Raw genomic sequence first — 19,944 nt, forward strand, 5'->3', positions numbered from 1 at the left:
CTTGGGTTCAACTCCTTGATTTACCACAAGCTTCCAGTGTGACCCTGGGCAAGTCGCTTTGTCCCTCTGTGCCTCAGTTCCCCATCTGTCAGAGGAGAGAGGTGCACGTTTCTACCCATGCAGCTGGTGCTGAGGAGTAAATGTATGAAAGACAATAAAGTGCTCAGGTACTCACCATGAAAGGAGTCATTAGTAAGTGCCTTGGATATATAGTTCCCTGGTGAGCACAGTTTCCCTGTCTATTGTAGACAGGACTCTTCACCAACTCTGCTACAACTTTGACATAACATTGTGCTGTAGGTTGGGTTTTGAGCTTGCTGATGGGGCCTAAGCTTGGTTTTACAGTTAGATATATGATATGGAACTTATCACACTCCCCAGGTGAACAGAACTAGTTCATTCCTTTTCTAGGTGCTCATTCTCAATGTCTTCCATAAGAGGAAGTGGCCGGGCAGAACACATACGGAAGTCCTCAGCTAGCATAAATCAGGCTATAAAGAGACATCACTAGATGAAGTGAATCAGCTCTTCTGGGATGTATCCTGGCTCCTGCTGGGCCCCTGCCACTCCTGGGAGCCAATCCTGCAGGAGAACAGTTGGGGCAAGCATCTGCAAACTGAGGGGACCCCAGGGTTTCCCCATTTGCAGAGATGCACCCTGAGTCAGGATCACTGGGCATGCCTCTGCAAATGGGAAAACTGGGCAGGCATTCCTGGGGCTTCAGAGGCCCAATCCTGTGCACCCCAGGAACAAAAAGATGTCTGTTTGCTTGTGGTTGGTTATGCCATAAGAAGTTTCAGGGTGGCCCAAAGGCGACATCTGTTTGCAGCCTTAGTTTAGCTCTACTGACCCCAGTGGAGCTCTGGAGCTCTCATTTGCACCCATTTAAGTCTTGCTCTGTGCTCCTTTGGAGAGCTGTAATGAATAATTATAGCTGTACCTGTCAGAGCCCCCCAGGGAAATCCAAGCAGCCTTCTTGCAGAAGCTTCCATGTCTTCCTATCACAGTGGTAGGAATCAGTGGCCATGTAGCTGCCTGGGTCCCTCCTGTCAGTCACATTCCAAGAGGAATCTAGTTGTCTTGAGCATTTTGCATTCATCTTTATCACCGACATGTGTTCCCTTTTTTTTATATGGGGTGTTCCTGATCTCCAGACAATGTTAAGAGATCAGCTCTAAAGGACATCTTACCTTGCGCAAAAGATGGATTCTTTTTGGCTTTAGTATTGCATTCTCCAATCTACCCACTAAGCCGATGATTGATTGTTATCACAGTAGCTACTGAACTGTCCGCAACTGTTGCTCAGCTCCATTCTTTTTCTTTCCTTTACCTGCACTGCAGAATTATCTGAAGTCCTCTGGACCATGGTGATGAGTGTGGGACTCAGCAGTAGTGGCTGGGGAGGACTTATTGTGGTCTTTGTCATCTTTGCTGTCTTTGCAGTTCTGACAATAGCCATTCTGCTTGTCATGGAGGGTCTCTCTGCATTCCTCCATGCACTGCGTCTTCACTGGTAAGTTCTGTAAAAGAAGATTCTCCAAATGTCTTTCTCATTGCAATTTCAGGGAGAAAAGGGTACCCAAGGCCATGGAGATGGGGCCACCATAGATTTTGTTACAGAATGGTTTTTATTTATACCTCTGTTTCTGTGCCTTGGACCTATCCCAAACCATTGTGTGCCATTAGTATTTCTGGGTTTCACTGCTAGGTGCACAAGTCATACACTATGCAGAAATATCCACTTCTGATTAATCTGAGACCACCAAACTCATGTCAGTCAGGACAAAGTTCATATTTGCAATCCAATTTCTGCAGGTAAAGGGCCACAGTGCTACTTTGACTTGGGTGATTAAGACCTTTTTTTAAGATCTTATGATTGCAGCTTCACTCTGAATTCTAAGTACTTAAGGTATATCTGATATGCACTCAGGCCCTGTCCAGATGAGTATGGATGTTTGGTTCCCCTTGGACAGCTAGTGGTGGTGCACCTTGTGCCTCAGCTGGTTGTCCCTGGGGAACGTCCATGCCATTCACACTCTGGCACATGGCAGGTTATCCCAGGGTGGGGTAGGGGAGGCTGGGGCCAGCACTGGACTGGCCCCAGCAGCCTTACCTGGGGTCCTGGGGGCCTCCTGGGACTGCAGCAGCAGTGAACCTGCCACTCAGAGCCTGGCTGGTAGCCGTAGCATGGCTCTGTCTGGTCAGGCTCCAGTTTTGAGCAGCATACACTGCCCCCATGTGCACCACTCCTCTTTTTTGTTTTTTTTTTTTTGAGCAAGTTTTTTTGACCCCTGGATACCCAGAGGTCACCCCCATGCTGCTCCCTTGCAGTGTGGAGAGCAGCTGAACATGTGGTATGTTGTGCCGCAGACACATCTGCGGCACCACAGACCACATGGCCATGTTTGTCTGGATGTGGCCTCACTGTTGTATAAGTCTGTATAAACCTTCTACTACCTCACTCGGGTACCAATGGAAGTCTAACCATGGTAGCATGGAAGTCAGCACAGAATACAAAACCTGTCTGAGAAACTGGGGAAGTCAGTCAGTTGGGTAGTAAATGCAGACTGATCTCTACACTGCACAGCTAAGCTGCCAGCAGTACCTGAGCTAGCTAGTTTAAAAGATAGTTCAGATCTGTTTATACTGCCCTGCAGTGTAGACATACCCTAGCACTGATGCATAAAGTAAAACCAACTCGAGGAAAAAACTCCCCCCAAACCAAACTTGGAGGGCATTTTTAAGTGTTGTTGCTGGGTACTTCCTATCTTGTGACAATCCATCACTAACCACATAATGCTGTCAACAAGACAAGGTTGAAGGGCTTGGAGTCACTTGATACTGGCTAGACACTGGGAAGCTGAAAAGTCTGTTATCCCAGATTGTTTTACTGTACAGTGGAGGGAACTTGGCCACATCTGACAGTAGCATACCTAGGGGAGGGTGAGAGGGGCACCAGCCCCACGCACTGACTTTAAGAAGGGCACCAAAATCATCTCCCATGCCCATGGAGTTCACGCCCCACAGCAAGAGCAGTCCCACAGTGTTGCTCTTGCAGCTATGGCAGCCAGGGCATGGACACTACACTGCTGCTGCTGCTCACAGGAGACGAGGAGGGTAGAGCGTGTGTGGCCATGGTAGCAGCAGCTGGGGACTGGGTAAAACTCTTATGCCCAGCTCCTGCCCCTTCTCAGAGCCTGCAGCCCCTCCTGCCCCCCCCCCCCAACTGTGCCACAGGGTTTCCCCAGGTTGCAGACCCTGTTTAATATATCAGTGCTCCCTGATGGTTATTAAAGATCTCATAGTTGTTAAGTAGTTTCCATTGCTTTCCAGATACTGCCGATTGTGCCCGTTAAAAGCATTTCAGATTGACTTGTGGAAGGCCCTATACAGCTGGGTAGTACTTGTGAAGTCATGCTGCAGCTTGAGCATTTGTCTTTTTCAAGCACCTGCCTTTCTTCCTCCTCCCAGCAAGCAAGGGAGATGGAAATGTATTATGCTGAGAGTTCTTCTTTCTCTTCTAAAATGCAGTTGCTAATGGCATGATGGCTGGCTGGCTTCCATTATGCCACACATTAGACCCTGGAAAATCCCAACTTGACTGCTGACCTAGAACATATCCACATCCCAATGCTTCAGAGATCACTAGAAACTCATGTGAGTTTCTGACTCCCAACCTTGAGTCATGTGTCCAGCTCCTGGTCTCCCTAGTAGTGCTGTTTCTACTTCCCTGCTTGATTTTTAGAATGGTCCTATCTCCTTCTTCCACCCCCCCCCCCCCAACACATTATACTGTGTAAGTTCATTACTGTGCCAATTTAACTGCTGTTTATTTTTCCTCATTAGGGTGGAGTTCCAGAACAAGTTTTACATGGGGGCAGGCTATAAGTTTTCTCCTTTCTCCTTCTATGATATCATAAATGGAACAGAAGAATAAAGGCAGAATAAAGAACTGAAGAATAAAGGCAACTCAGCACACACAGATCTTTAGTTCCCCAGATCTTTCATTTTACTTTCTTCTTAATGTTATTACCATGTTGAATGCTGAATTCTCTTGAATGTGAATTTCATAGTGCACCTAGTTAATTGGAATGGTTATCCAAGTCAATGCCAAGTATCTAACTCTACAAATTTTTTGGAGTCACCTCTCTCCTGTTTGCTTAAAAATAGAGGAATTGTATTGTTTTAAAATGAATAAATTATTCATAATGAGCTCACATGTGCTCTTCCCCTTTCTCTGCCCTGCCTTGTGATACATTGTTTTCCAAAGAAAATGTATTGATTTAGACTTAGCCCCAAGGGTGATCAGGTGTCATTTACATGCGATTAAGCTGCTTGCCAGATTTCACTTCACTTAGCACACCAACTATACAAGCATGATTCAAAACGACTGAGAAGAATGCAGTATCACAAGCCTATATTTATGTAGGTACTTTACTGCAACAAACCCGCTATTATCGGATTTGTTCCAGAGTTTATAACTGCTGGACTTCAGACTTTCTCATACAGCGTCACTTTAGATGAGTATTAAGTCTGTCATTTAAATAATAGCACAGTTCAGCTGCAGACTCACAACCACTTTTTTCTTTCATTGTTGACTTGTTTTCCTATGGAAAATCCACATGTAAAATGGTGACTTCTGTTTTAATTTTAAAATAGATTGTTAAAGTAGACTATGCAAAGAATGCTAATGCATAATGAACGAGAAGAGCAGGCACATTAATACAGAAAAGCTGTTAGCTGTGTTGCCTCTGAAGTTAGGCATAGAGCAGGGCAGGGCAGGATGACACCTTATAATATCTGATGAAGGCAGCCTACAAAAGCTTATGCCTCTTTAGACACTTCAGTGTAACCCTTCATCTTAAGCCTCTGACAGATGTTAAAAAGAAGGCTTGATGGGATCTGATGCAGGGTCCCAACAATTGTGCCTCCTGTCCTGCCACATATGTATGGCAGGAGTTGTGATTGTGGGATCCAGCATTGATCCCATCACACCATATTGCTGGCGCACGAGGAGCCTGGAATCAAGATTGTGGGGCTCACCCTGCACTGGCAGTCGTCGCCTCTGTGGCCGAGATCCCCATCAGCTGGCAGAGCTCCCAGCCACGAGAGTGCATGGTGTCCCCCCGCAGCTGGAAGCTTGGTCACTGATGGGGCTCTCAGCTGTAGGTGCGCACCCTGCGCTCCCCCCGCTAGGACCCTGTCAGTGATCAGAGCTTCCAGCTGTAGTGGAGCACCTAGTGCACCCATGGCTGGGAGCTCCATCAACTGATTGAGGTTCAGGGGATGAGCACAGTGAGCTTCCCCAACTAGGACCCCCAATCAGCTGACCTGCTCCCAGCCTCCAGAGCAAACAGGAGTGCTGGGAGCACTGGCCATACATTCAATTAAAAGTTTGATAGCAAGGAGTGACAAAGTTACTGGTCATATTTTATGTAATCGCTTCGCTGCTTAATCTTGATTTTTATTACACCATTAATTAAACAAATTGTTGGCCTGGTCACTACTTAAGACAGATTTAACGAGTTACACCTTAAGTGTAATGCGTGTCAGGGGCCTCAGTGTATTTGATATGTCCTCCTTTCACCAAATCTTAGTTTATTGCTAACCTCATTAGCATTAAATGGAATCATATTAATCATGAAGATTTTTCTTCTATAAATGTGGGTGTACTGTCAAGGATGCTGTTGTATTTTTCTATCAAGAGATTCTGATGAAGTTGTGAAGGAAAATCTTGCAATGGTTGGTGAGCAAATAGACCTCATCCATATTTTACTTTCTTGATATTCGAGTACACAGAAGATATGCAAATACTGAAAGTTGCTAGAAAAATACTCAGTGAAATAGCTAACAATGCAGACATGTAAATTGCTATAATCAGGCTTGAGAATAAACATCCTGTCAAGAGAAACAGGGGAAATCACCGCCTCAGTCACAGTTGCTATATTTGACTTCCTGTGTTGCAGTCTCAGGAAGACAACACAGCATCAGGTCATTTCTGGAATGTTTCCTTGGTACCAGAGGAGTTGGAGATTTTGTTTAAATTGGAATTTCAATTCTGCAGAAGCTGATGGAGCCTAGAGACACGGTGGGCTGGAATTGTGTCTGGCCCTTCAAACACAGGAGCCAGGATGCAACATTTTCTAGGCTTGAACAGGGCAAGGAGAACCTGCTTCTCCTGCCTACTTGAGAGTTACATGTTTTATGGTTGACTAAATCCATCTGCCTTGCAAATGTACACTCATGTGCATACATACACACAGTAAGTTGTGACATTGTCTATGGATTATCAACATTCATAATAATACTTGGTTTTTTATTCAAGTTTTGTTTATTGGCAGAAGTGCAGGGGGGGGAAATAGCCCTTTGAAAGCAAGGCAAGGATCTGATTAGGTGTGTCGGCAAACAGAGAAAACAATTTACTTTATGAGAAAACAGGCAGGTGAATTTATCTGCACAAACATCTATTTTATCTTCATGGCTCCTCTCCAGGCAGTCAGATGTAACTGCGAAGAAGATTATCTGAAATGGAATATCTTTTTTTTTCCCACACAGCTTCCTTGTCTTTTTGCTTTGAATTTTTATCTTAAATGGGGAAAGCAAACAAGATTTGGGTAAGTTAAAGCAGGGAGGACTGCTTAGTGACCTGGGTACTATATTTCAACTCAAGGGATCCAATGTCAGGTCTGGGCTCTGCTACAGGCTTTTGTGTGACCTTGGGTGAGTCACTAAATAGGCTTTATCCCTAAGGGCATGTCTACACCATATCTTCAGTGTGTCAGGGTGGGGGGTCCAATAGTAGTACACAATTGATGAAGACCATAAAAATGCATCTCTAGGTGGAGGTAGACCACCATGCACAACTGGAGTTTTTGTGAGAAGAGTCTTTTAAAGTAATGACTGGTCCCTGAGGATTGATCATGGGCTTTACATGAGAGACATTTCTAAACCACTTTGGTTTCTCTAGTGGGATGTAGGTGGCCACCTGACCTGGATGGACCTGGGGAAGCTGATAATTATTGAATAGTAATCTTTAACCCCAAATTCTGAAATCCTTGCTGATTCTTTGCTCACTCATTATGATCATTACTACTGCCTTCCCCCAGGTCTAGCAGCCTGCAAAGCAACCTTCACTTAGCAAAACTGTGCAGCTCTGAACCATCAGACCTTCACAAGAAATGATTGCCTTCATGCCCAGGGTTATACCCTGTCCACCCATTACCTTGGATCATGGTAATGGGATAGTGGGATGATTTGAGTTCTGTGTTGTCATGGGGTGCTGAGCAAATATCAAGCATCATGCAGTCTGGTTTAGCCTAGCAGTCTAATGCTTAGGCAGGTAAACTACTATTATCCCAAAAGTGATCCTTCCAGTACAAAGTTATGGCCTGTCAGCGAATCTGGATATATTGCTGACCATAGTCTGTCCAGCTTGTAGAGAAGCAAGTTTCCGTCACTGGTAGTATGGTGCATTTCCGTAAGGGCCAAATTTGCTTCAAACCAAACAGCACAGACTTCTGGCAACTGCAGCCTTCCAGCCTCACTTGGCCCCTTAGGGCTCACTGCCAAAGAAAACCTCATGGATCAGTCATCCTAGCTGACTTTGCTTTCTGCTTTCAAGGCAAACTCAGGCTGCCTTAGCATGACGCAGAGACCTCCTGTCCCCCTACACACACTGACACGGTGGCACCCCTGAAGCTTTGTTCCCATGTTTTTCCATACTAGTTGCCAGTACTGAAGCGTGGATTATAGTAATGGCAGAGTCCATTCAGATCACCATGATCCAAACACTTGTTCCTTTGTGGCTAATGTTACTGTGTGCATCGCTGGTTTGAGTTTGTTGTCTTTAAGGCAATTGCCCAGTTCCTTCAATTCTGTTTTGTCTGTTTATCCAGAATAGTCTCAGTGTTATGTTTCCTTTCCTGCTTGCCTGTGGTTGCCAAACCAGCTGTATCCTTCCTTCTGCTTGCTGTAGGCATGGAACGAAGGAGCAAAAGAACATGTCCCTCATTAGATTATAATAAAAAGGCCTATTTCACCCTTTCCAATTTTATTGATTCCCAACACCGTAGTATCCAAATGTCTTCTGTAGTGTCTTCTGGTCATCACCTTTGTTAAGTGATGGACACAGTGTGTGCTCAGCTTACAAACTTACTTAAGAAAACCTTAGGCTAATACTTCATCACTTTTGCTTACAGAATTATAAGTCAGCAGGCAGAAAAGAACCAAGAAACCATCAGTTGCCCAAACCTGGAGCGCAGCTGGGTTGTTTTGTACATCATCAGTTCTCAGTCATGCTTGGGGGGGGCTGGGTTGTTCCAATTATTTCCCTCTAGCCTTCATCTCAACTTGCACTGCATCTATCATTGGTGCTCTATGGATATATACTGGATGCATCTACATGAGATGCTTCTAGCCAAGTTGCCTAATTAACTCTGCAGTAAAGCACCACTGTTTACACGAGTGGTGCTATTCGGCCAGAGTAAGCTAATTAACTGTACTCTCGGACTGTATTGCCCAATGCGAGTACTAGTCTACGGCAGAGTTATTTATTCTGCCACAGCACGTGTAGACAGTGACTAGAGCAGGCAGGGGATGAGGGCACTATGTAGGGCTGCCTGCTGGCTAGCCCCACACTATAGCACCCTTATACACCAGTCAGCGCTGCTGCAGCAAGTTGAGCCAGGTAGGAGCAGCCCCAGGCTGGCAGGCAAACTCTTTGGACCCCCTGCCCTGGCTCAATGTGCTATGATCCCAGGTGCATGTGTAAACACTGTACTCAGGAGCAATAAACTCCAGTGCAGATTGTGCCAGAGTTTATTGCATCTAATTGATTTAATGTGTAGATTTGCCCACTATGTAACTTTTTGATCCAGCCAGGACTCAAGGCATTATACAAACTATCCAGTCATTTTCTGACTGAATTAATTTCTCCCATACTTCCTTGAAATAATTTGGTAGGCCCATATTCTAGGAACTATCTGATCAAGTAACATTCTTCTGCTCATCTGTTTTGCAGGATAATACCCTACCTCAAAGGGCTAAAAGGGCCTCTTGAAATGTTTGTAACTGCTACATTACAGTTGCTTAAAATTATGAAACATCTCTTACTATGAATCCCCTAGGCATTATAGGAGTCTTATTTAGCATCATTACCTTTTTAAAATAACTATCAGCATCAGGTATTTTGTCTACATGAGCAGAACTAATATGCAGTCGTGCCACATGTTTTAGTTCATGTGACCCTTAATCACTTGTTATCCAACACCAGCTCAATACAGTTACAAGCGTCATAATTTTTTTCCTTCTCTAGTTTTCTAGTTTTTCTTCAGACAGTTATGCCTCTATTTCCTTGGTGGATGAAGTACCTACATGGCTTGTTCCCACCTTAATCTAAAAACTAATGGCTCATAGTGATTCAGCTGTTTCATCTGCTGTTCCTGTAGCGAGTCTCCTCTCAATTTTTCCGGGTATCAGGATAATAATAATTCATGTTCTCTCTAAATGCCTTTATATATGATAATAGGATCATCCTCAGATGGTTGATTTGTGGGGAATGAATCCAAAAGCTCTGGATCGAAAAGGGCAACCCTGTACTACTTGAGCTAAAAAACTAGTTTAGTCATGTTAATTTGGCTGCAATAGCAGCCCCCCCCCCCAAATCTCTGTATATGGCTTAGCCACTGGATGTGAAACAGCATACCACCATGTTAATTTGACTAACTTGCCTACTAACCCAGAAGATCATCCTAAGAATTGGAGAGCCATGATAGGATAAAATCTGTAATAATACTCCATTGAAATTATTCAGGGACCTGTTCTGGTTGCGAGTTTCATAGAATTATGGCCAGGTTTCATTGTTTTTGTACATGAAACTTCCACATCATTCTGTGATCTTAATGTAAAAGGTCTCAGTTGTGCTATAACTGTTTTGCAAAGATTGGATTATACCAATCCAATACCAAGCAGCAGCTGATACTGGAAAGTGAAAAGAAGAATATAATACCATGTGATGCTGTATGTTTGATTAAAGCAAATGCTTTCCTCACCCTTTGAGAAGCTTGGGATTTAAATGTTTTGACAAGGCCGCTGCTGCAACACTTGTGTGGATCTGGCAGTGACATTTCAAAAAACAGGTTGAAAACTTAGGGAAGGTTGGGAAAAGAAGCAAAAGAATAATTCAGTGTCCTGAAAAAAGGCCTCTATAGTAAGAGGCTTAAGTTCAGTTAATTAGCTTAGGGCTGTTCAACTGGCAGCCCATGGGATACATACAGCCCCCAAAGAGTTAACCTGCCACTCTTGGGTTCTCAGTCCAGGCATTGCTCCCACCCATTGCAATCCTGCTGCCAGATTGTGGTCTACCCCTTCTTTTCTCCAGCTTCCACTGCCAGCCCCAGCCCTGGGCGTGGGGTGGGGCAGTGTGTCCTGCAGGACTGAGGGACCACCCTGTGGTTAGGGCAATGGGAGACTCAAAGAACCCCATATAGCATGGGGGGGGGGGTCCAGGTATGGCTCAGTGGGGGTTGCCTGCTAGATGGCATGGTGGGGGCCCCACATGACACAGTGTGGCTTGGAGGCACCAGCATGGTGCAGCAGGGATGCACCCATGGTGGGAAGAAGGGGCACATAGCATGGTGTATGGTGCATACAGCATGTTGCTGGGAGGCTGCGGTCCCTACAGTGTGTGGCCAGGGCGCTGGTGGCCTCTGGCCCCTCGGAATATGGACAGCCAGGATTTAGCTCCTTTATGTAATAGGGAAGAGAAGACTCAATGACAATTGTTAAGTAGTTAAAATGGGAAAAGGTACTGATTAGTCAGCAAGGTCCTAAAAAGATGTGGAACAGCTAGAAACAGCCAGAGGAATTCAGCCTGGAACAAAGGTGCATGTTTGTCAGAATTAGGATTACTCTTCCAAACAGCTGCCTACGGGATAGTGGTGGCTTCTTCATTCATAGATTCATAGATGTTAGGGTCGGAAGGGACCTCAATAGATCATCGAGTCCGACCCCCTGCTTAAGCAGGAAAGAGTGCTGGGTCTAGATGACCCCAGCTAGATACTCATCTAACCTCCTCTTGAAGACCCCCAGGGTAGGGGAGAGCACCACCTCCCTCGGGAGCCCATTCCAGACCTTGGCCACTCGAACTGTGAAGAAGTTCTTCCTAATGTCCAATCTAAATCTGCTCTCTGCTAGCTTGTGGCCATTGTTTCTTGTAACCCCCGGGGGCGCCTTGGTGAATAAATACTCACCAATTCCCTTCTGTGCCCCCGTGATGAACTTATAGGCAGCCACAAGGTCGCCTCTCAACCTTCTCTTGTGGAGGCTGAAAAGGTCCAGTTTCTCTAGTCTCTCCTCGTAGGGCTTGGTCTGCAGGCCCTTGACCATACGAGTTGCCCTTCTCTGGACCCTCTCCAGGTTATCCGCATCCTTCTTGAAGTGTGGCGCCCAGAATTGCACACAGTACTCCAACTGCGGTCTGACCAGCACCCGATAGAGGGGAAGTATCACCTCCTTGGACCTATTCGTCATGCATCTGCTGATGCACGATAAAGTGCCATTGGCTTTTTTGATGGCTTCGTCACACTGCCGACTCATGTTCATCTTGGAGTCCACTAGGACTCCAAGATCCCTTTCCACTTCCGTACCACCCAGCAGGTCATTCCCTAGGCTGTAGGTGTGCTGGACATTTTTCCTCCCTAGGTGCAGCACTTTGCATTTCTCCTTGTTGAACTGCATCCTGTTGTTTTCTGCCCACTTGTCCAACCTATCCAGGTCTGCCTGCAGCTGTTCCCTGCCCTCCGACGTGTCCACATCTCCCCATAGCTTTGTGTCATCTGCAAACTTGGACAGAGTACATTTCACTCCCTCGTCCAAGTCACTGATGAAGACATTAAAGAGTATCGGTCCAAGGACCGAGCCCTGCGGGACCCCACTGCCCACACCCTTCCAGGTCGAAACCGACCCATCTACCACGACTCTCTGGGTGCGACCCTCCAGACAATTCACCACCCACCGGACTGTGTAGTCATCCAAGTCACAGCCTCTTAACTTGTTCACCAGTATGGGGTGGGATACCATATTGAAGGCCTTCTTGAAGTCTAAGCATATGACATCCACCCCTCCTCCTGTGTCCAGGCGTTTCGTAACCTGGTCATAAAAAGAGACTAGATTGGTCAGGCATGATCTGCCTGCCATGAACCCGTGCTGGTTTCCCCTCAGCATAATTTGTCCTGCCGGGCTCTCACAAATGTGAGCCTTGATAATTTTTTCAAAGACTTTGCCAGGGATGGAGGTGAGACTGACTGGCCTATAGTTGCCCGGGTCCTCCTTCCTCCCCTTTTTGAAAATGGGGACCACGTTGGCCCTTTTCCAGTCCTCCGGGATTTACTTGGACTGTCTCTTCACAGCTGTGTTGAGGTATCTTGGGTTGGTTATGAAAGCTCTGGCTTTCCTACTGGAGTGTATTTGGTGCAAGGCAGCACCATGTAGAGACACCCCAGCTAGCTCTGCGTCAGTGGGCTCTAGAGCTGGCAGTGGCATAGCCACATTGGCTCAGTGCGGCACATGGACTAATATGCCATTCTGCTCAATAGAGCTCACTAGTTCAGACCCAGCTCCATACTCATGCAGCTACACTACTTCTACCATGTGCAAACCTTAGCTTGGGTGTCTCTGTATGCACAGGACTGCCTTGGGTCATCTAAATACACCCCTCGAGTTGCTCAGTCAAATGGCAATATATTTCTAAAAGAGATCCTCTAATTCAGCTGCAAGCTGGTGGGCTGGATGCGGCAGGAAACACGTGGCTCCTGTGTTACACAGGAGAGTTGTTGAGACATCCAGGCTTAACTTCTAAGGATCTATTAGCCTAGCGCTATGTTCTTTTAGAGGCAGTCTGACAACACCAGACCTGAATTTCCACCCCGCCCACCTGCTCCCACTTCCCACATACCAAACCCAAAGGTTTGAGCAGGGGAAGCTGTGGTGGGATGCCCTCTGCTACTGCAGCTGCTGCTGTCATCAAGAATACTGGAGGCAGCAATCCAGAACGCAGTGCGGGCATCTCAAGGGCAGCCTCACCCCCTCCTTTCTGGGTGTGGTGTGTGCAGAGCAAAGGCAGGTAGTCGGGATGTGCTGCTTCTTAGCAACAATCTCAGCAGCACCATGGAAATGCTGCTGAGATTGTTCAAGCACCGTTTCTCTCTCCTTCTGTCACTTCACTGTCAGCTGGTTGCCTACTTTCTTCTTTCGCATATAGACACTGGTGAGGCAAAGCCCAGAGATGACTTATTTACTATGAATTTACTATTTTAATATATGCAATGTTATTGTTATAATTTCCCCTTTGCCCCATTCAGAACAACATGTTCTTTCCACATTTTCTTCTCCGTCTTGTTGATTCAGTGCCCTATCCTCATTGTCCATTACATAGACCTGATAAAGTGGCTTCATCTAGATTCATAGGTTCTAGGGTCGAAAGGGACCTCAGTGGGCCATCTAGTCGTACTCCTTGCCCGTGGCAGGCAAGAAAAAGGGTCACCAAACCTGGGGTCATGTGAGCCCAGCCAGGTGCCTGTCCAGTCTCCTTTTGAAGACCCCCAAAGATGGGGCGAGCACCACCTCCCTTGGAAGCCCATTCCAGATCCTGGCAGAAGAACTTTTTTCTAATGTCCTGTCTAAACCTACTCTCCAATACCCTATGGTCATTGTTCTTTGTTGTTCCAGGGGGTGCCCTGGTAAACAGATAGTCTCCTACTTCATGTTGCTCTCCCCTTATGGGGAGAGCCTTCTCTTGGAGAGGCTGAAGAGGTTAAGGTCCCTTAGCCTTTCCTTGTAGGGCCTTCCCTGCAGGTCTCTAATCAGATGAATGGCTCTTCTTTGGACCCTCTCCAGGTTGTCTGCATCCTGCTTGCATTGCAGCATCCATTACTGGACACATACTCCATCTGTGGCCTGACCAGTGCTGCATAGAGAGGGAGAATCACCTCCCTGGACCTATTTTTGAAGCACCTACAGGTGCAAGACAAGGTGCAATTGGCTCTGCTGACTGCTTCATCACATTGACGACTCAGGTTCATCCTGGAGGCAACAGTGACTCCAAAATCTCTTTCTGCCTCAGTGGTGCTGAGAAGGTCGCCCCCCAGCCTATAGGTATGATGGCAGTTCTTTCTCCCTAGGTGCAGAACCTTGCATTTGTCCTTATTGAATTGCATCCTGTTGCTCTCTGCCTACTTCCCCAGCCTGTCTAGGTCAGCCTGGATCTGGTTCCTCCTCTCCAGGGTGTTAGCTTCACCCTGTATTTTTGTGTCATCCATGAATTTGGACAGGGTGCTTCCCACCCCCTCATCCAGATCACTGATGAAGATGTTGAACAGCATCGGCCCCAGAACTGAGCCCTGAGGGGCTCCACTGCACACATCTTTCCAGGTTGACACTGACACTAGATTGGGAAGACTCAGTAGGCCTGGTGACCTGTTATCTACTGACTTTTTGTAGTTGTAAAAATGCAATGATATGTCTCTAAGGAGCAGATATGATTTACAGCTTGCCTACAAAATAGGTTCTCCTTTTGCCTAACCTCACTGATTTTTCTTGTTCCTTATTTGGGTAATTTTCTCCTAGCCTATGTTGCAGATAAGGGTCCTATGCAAGGACTCAGGACATAAGAGCAGAGTTCACAGGCTCTGCCAGTGACTTCTTATGTGACCTTGGACAACTCTACCATGTGTCTCTGTAACAGACCTTGGCCTATCTTGTCTTTCCTGCCCAAGTGCAGGGGGCCTGGACCTGATGATCTTGTAAGGTCCCTTCCAGCCCCCGACATCTATGAATTTCATTGATTTTTTTCTAAGTACTTCAAGAACTGGCACTGCTCTACTGCAGTGAGAAACTCATCTCAGTCAAATATTGACTGTAATTTGGAACTCACCCCCATCCTAATCTTAAACATATTGTGTGACGGGTTCTTTCCTTTGTTCCTTCCTTAATTGCTCTTGTTAGAGACAGTCAGGCAATGGCATAACACCAAGTAATAGCCCTCCCCTACCTGTTGAGTTATAACTTCAGATTGAAGGGCACAGTGCTTCTATTAAACTGGAAGTATACATGAATGGGTCTTACACACTCTGGTGAGCTGGCTGAAATCACGCACACACTATCATTATGTTAAGGCCTGGCTCCTTTTACAAAGCTTGTCATTCTGTCAAGAGTTTGAAGTGGTGTTGCCCTTTTAAGAGGAGACAGGTGAGGTTTTGTTGTAGAGGAGGTGAAACTCAGGGTTAGTAACCTGCATATTTCAGTGGAAAATCCTCCTTTAAAATATATATCCTGTAGGCAGAGGGTTAAAGGGAAATTGACCTTTTAAGATACAGAGAGCACAGTCATCCATCTCAGAAGGCGGAGGAAACACCTTGAAAAACCTTTGTTTAATATTCAAACAAGCTGGACTTGAAAGGTTGAAAGAGAGGTGCATGTCCTTCTGCCTATGAAGAAAGCTGATTTATAGAAGCTGGACCCAAAAGCAGCAATGCAGTGACTGCAATAAGAGGAAAATAGCAGAATTTTTAAAATATCCAAAAGAGGGAAAGCAACAATTTCCCAGATTTGCACTATTCTTACTAAGGTAAGAAAGTTTCACTCAAAGAAAACCCTGAAAATGAGACTTGTTTTAGGGATGGCGTGGCTTTGAATGTGTGAACATGACAAACAGAGGGTTGTGTTATTTTGCTGTAAGAGCCTATGTTGGCAATAGGTTTGATGAATACTGCTCCATTTCCTATTCCTTCTACTTGATCTCCATTGCTGTCTGCTTAGGAATCTGTCCACTAATCCCATTGTGAGTCATTTAACCTTTCTTTCTTATTTCTGTACCAGTCCCACTAAATTGATCCCTCAGGCTGGTCCCTTCAGATAAAGCATACCATCATTATTATTGTTGTTGTTGCTGCTAGTTAATGTTTCACTTATGCAGCACCTAATATTTTCAAAATGACCTAGGAACATTAAACAGCTGTTTTTTGCAACATCCCAACAAAGTACAGTGGGATGCAACATCCCAACAAAGTACAGCAGCTGTACCAGGGTGACAAGTTTGCTGCTATTTGTGGCATGCCAGCTGCACTTTTAGCAGTACCCAATAGAAGGCTTGTTAGAAGTTTCCACCTATAGGTGAAAATTTCCCCTGGTTTTACTTTTTGTATTTAGATACAGCCACTATTGTAGGGCATATAATACCATAAGTGTTTCTGGTAGGTAATGTCTATCATAAAATGTGCAGCCCAAGATCCCTCTTGGAAAGAAGTTGGAAAGGGGGTGTATGTGGAACAGAGAGTGGTACTCTCATCGCTCATCATCTGCACTTTCCTTCTTCTGGCATGCCCCTCTGTAGCTGTGAGGTGGATCACTGTGTTGTCATACCATCAACACAGCAGTGAGAAAGATCTATCAGGGTGTTGACTGGTAAGCATTCAGTCAGTGTGGGAGAAGTGGAGACTGACTGTCTAGTGTGCAATCCAGAAATGTGATTACATCTTGTGTTTTCCTACCCATCTTAGCCTTAAATCTGGGAGATTGGGTGTTTGGCAGCTAGAGACCATGCCACTATAGCTATACCACTAACCAGTGAGCTCAAGTATCTCTATGCAAGCTGCGGGCATAGCTTCAATCTGAAGTGTAAGCATAGCCTCAAATACACTGATTTGCCCAACTGTCATGCCATGATACCTTCCTGTTGGAAACAGTATACTAAAATACTGCCTCAGACTCAGTCCTATCTTTGTGGAAGTCAGGAAGAGATTTTCCTTCCACAAGGTTTGTTTCAGACCCTTATTATCTCACAAGCTAAATATTCCATAATACCTTCCATTTATTTTTTCCTCTTCCCTAGCTTATTATTTTCTGTTGCTTAGCTGCCACCCCAAACACAGAGCAGAATGGCTTCATTCATATCTGCAAAGCCACCTTCTTTTTATGGGATGCAGGGGCTGTTTAATGGTGCGCAACAGCTATGTGGCACTTTGGGCAGAATGTCTATACAGAGTGACTTAGGAACTGAACAAGACACATATCTACTCTTTATTGTTGCAAACAAGATATTTCAGGCATGTTGCGAGGCACTGTGTTCTTCCCATGGGTCTTCTGGATAGTTATTTTTCGTCATGCATCACATTGTTTTCTTTTATATATGGTTTACAATGATGAATAGGTGTTACAAGCAGGAGCAGTATATGCTATGGACGGTTGGAAGTATCTCAGAGGAAGTTGTTTATAGATGGTTATAAGCTGTGTAAGAATAAGCATCCCATTGATCTGTTGGATTCAAAACAGGGGCCAGCAGCCTGTGGCCTGTAGGCCAGATCTAGCCTGTGAAGGTCTGGCTTGGTGTGAGGAGGTGCTGAGTTGAAAGAGCCATGTGATTCAAAGCAGTGATTTAATGGGCCATGTTAATGCAGTGATTTAAAGGGGACATGTTATAGCAGCCACTTAAAACCTCTTCCTCTGTGCCCGTGCCACCAGTCCCTGCTGATGTTTGCCATGGTTTCTGGTGGTACCTGGCAAGCAGAGGGGCACACAGAGCAGGGAGAGGATCAGAGCAGCGTGGCGGGGGATTGGCAGCAGGTGGTGGCAGTTGGGTTGCAAGCACCATTGCTCTAAATAGCAGCTGACCCCTAATCTAGAACAACAGATTAGCTATTTATTAAGGCATCTATTAACCAGTTATCATTTCTTAAAACTAAGTATCCACTTACCTTAATATTCAGGGTTGACCTAATTTTGAATGTATCCAGGATGAATACTGTAAGTCTGGTTTCTTTCAGTGTTTGCAGTTCCTTTTACCTAACTGATCTGAAATTTTGCATCTCCAGAAAATGTTGTCATTTGTTTTTTCTGTCCAAACTCTGTCTCACTCTTTTCAGAAAGAAAGGTATTTTCAGTGCTATCACTTATTGGGTTACCCTGTAGTTAGGACAGATATTAGTGCTAACATGTCTCTCAACTATAAAATGAAATAATTAAAGCTATTGGCCAAAAAAAACCCCTTGCTTCTCACAAAATTCCTGGACCATCGTGGTGATGATATCACCCTTCAGACCATTTTCTTTTCTGATTTGCCTTATCTGCCTCCCTGCATTTTCCTTTGCAGCGTTCAGCTCACTGCTAACATTTCTCTCCTCTGTTGTGTCTTCTCTGCCATAGTCTTCTTGGGGTGGGAAGAGTAGGTTGCTTCTGTGTGTGAGAGGGTGAATGGGCAACTGATTGACTTCCCTAGTATTGCCCTCTGAGGCTCAACTCCCAATGAAGCAGAAGTGGAGACTTCCAGTGAAGTCAATGAAAGTTGGACCAAGTTGCAAATGTAGGTGAAGTTATAGCCTTGCAGTGTTAATGACAACCTTTAAGTTCATCTCCCTGACTAGAAGAACAGGCTGTGGCTGGTCTTGGAGTGTCCAGGTGAGGGGGAAAAAAGGGTTGCGGTGTTTGGGGTAAAAAGCAATTGCTCTGTCAGCGCTAACGGCTGCACAGCCTGTGTCTATCCTGCCCCTGACAGTTGAATGTGAGATGAAGGATAAATCTGGCTTTGGGGGATCTTTGTAAAGGAACCTTCTGATCTTATTTTCATTGAGGAGTGACACCAATAACACTGTGTTTTGCTGCTTTCATAATGAGGGGTTAGGTTGCATAGAGAGTACACTGGCTGTGTTGTTCGCCAAGGGCTTAGAAAGTCTGCTTAAGAACACAGCTGGGCAATCTCTTTTGATACGCAGGCAGGATGTTCCTACCTGCTGGGCTTAATTTCAATGCACGTTAGAATAATAATTAGCAATTATAGAGCTCTTTACCTCCTCAAATAGCTTAACAAATGGTAAGTAAGCCTTACAGCAGTCCTGCAGTGTAAGTACAGTGCCATTTTTACAGATACAAGGATGTTTTGAAAGTCTAATGCCCTTAGGCTACTTTGAAAATCCCAACCTGAGTAGCTCTCTTCACCCTGAGAGGCTGTCCTTCCATATCATGCTGAAGGTGCTGGTCACTGCAGGGGGCAATATTAGGATGGCCATTGACCCTCCTTTGTATAGATGAAGGGAGGATAGCAAGAGCCTCGTTATCAACTTGGCCTGTTGCACCAATGCTGCTAGCTTCTAAAATGAAACATAATTTGGGTCTCCGAGGACACAAGAAAAGCAGAAGGGAATTTCATCTCAAAGGCATCTACCACAAGACCAGCATCATTCTCTTCCCTGCATCCTGAATGCAAGCTCTCAGCATTGAGAAACTGGCCCTTGCTAGGATTGGGATTTAATATCTGGAAATACGAAATCATGTGAGACAGAGGTGCATCAGTAGTATGTGCAATAATATTGAGAATTTTTATTTTCATTCTCTCTCTGCCTGTCCATGTCTAGTAACCTCATTTGCAGAGTCATCACCTAGGGTGGCCTGCAGGATAAACAAGTCATCATCTTGGGAATACAAAAGACTATGATCACTCTTAGCTAATGCATTGTGAACAGGGCCACCAGCACTCCACTTCACAGCAGCTGCAGAGGAGCCTAGTGCAACCATAAGAAAGAAGAACATCAGCACTCATGTACTCAACCACCTCCTTACCTCATTGCTCCTTTCCTTGAAGGAACCTGAATATGCAGCCCAAAAGGCAGAGACTTAACATCAAATAGGAGTGTAATTAGACCAGAGACCATGAGCAGCCCAGTGTTAACCAAGAACTGAAACAATACATGTGTTCCTAGGTGAACTGTGACAAAACACATTCCAGTTCAAAAGAGAGAAAACTGTGGTACGTTAGTTAACGTTGATAGAGACAGAAAGCACAGAACACATGATGTTGCACTGTTTGTGATGGCAAGAAAGACGGCCCCAAGGCAGACAGTCAAATAAAAAAGAAAAAAGACATTGACAAGATTAACTGCTTATTGTGGTCAGAGTGTC

General features: G+C 45.3%; 2 protein-coding genes across 4 annotated transcripts in view; both read left to right on the plus strand.

The window, feature by feature from the left end:
* Positions 1 to 4,217, plus strand: part of ATP6V0A4 (ATPase H+ transporting V0 subunit a4) — a 56,937-nt gene extending 52,720 nt beyond the window's left edge. Inside the window, exons 20-21 of one of the 2 annotated variants that reach the window (XM_019489682.2) lie at positions 1,444 to 1,513; positions 3,847 to 4,217. In XM_019489682.2, coding sequence (XP_019345227.1) covers positions 1,444 to 1,513; positions 3,847 to 3,937 — 161 coding nt within the window. In that variant the 3' untranslated portion in view covers positions 3,938 to 4,217. Of the gene's footprint in view, positions 1 to 1,341; positions 1,514 to 3,846 lie in introns of both variants that reach the window. The other variant, XM_006264694.4, reaches the window with a different exon arrangement.
* Positions 4,218 to 15,308: 11,091 nt separating this feature from the next.
* Positions 15,309 to 19,944, plus strand: part of SVOPL (SVOP like) — a 38,211-nt gene continuing 33,575 nt past the window's right edge. For both annotated transcript variants that reach the window (XM_006264693.3, XM_019489230.2), the window contains exon 1: positions 15,309 to 15,622. The gene's annotated coding sequence lies outside the window, so the exon portion shown is untranslated. The remainder of the gene's footprint in view (positions 15,623 to 19,944) is intronic.

Source organism: Alligator mississippiensis, chromosome 4 (genome assembly GCF_030867095.1).
Source record: "Alligator mississippiensis isolate rAllMis1 chromosome 4, rAllMis1, whole genome shotgun sequence".
Classification (NCBI taxonomy): Eukaryota; Metazoa; Chordata; order Crocodylia; family Alligatoridae; genus Alligator; species Alligator mississippiensis.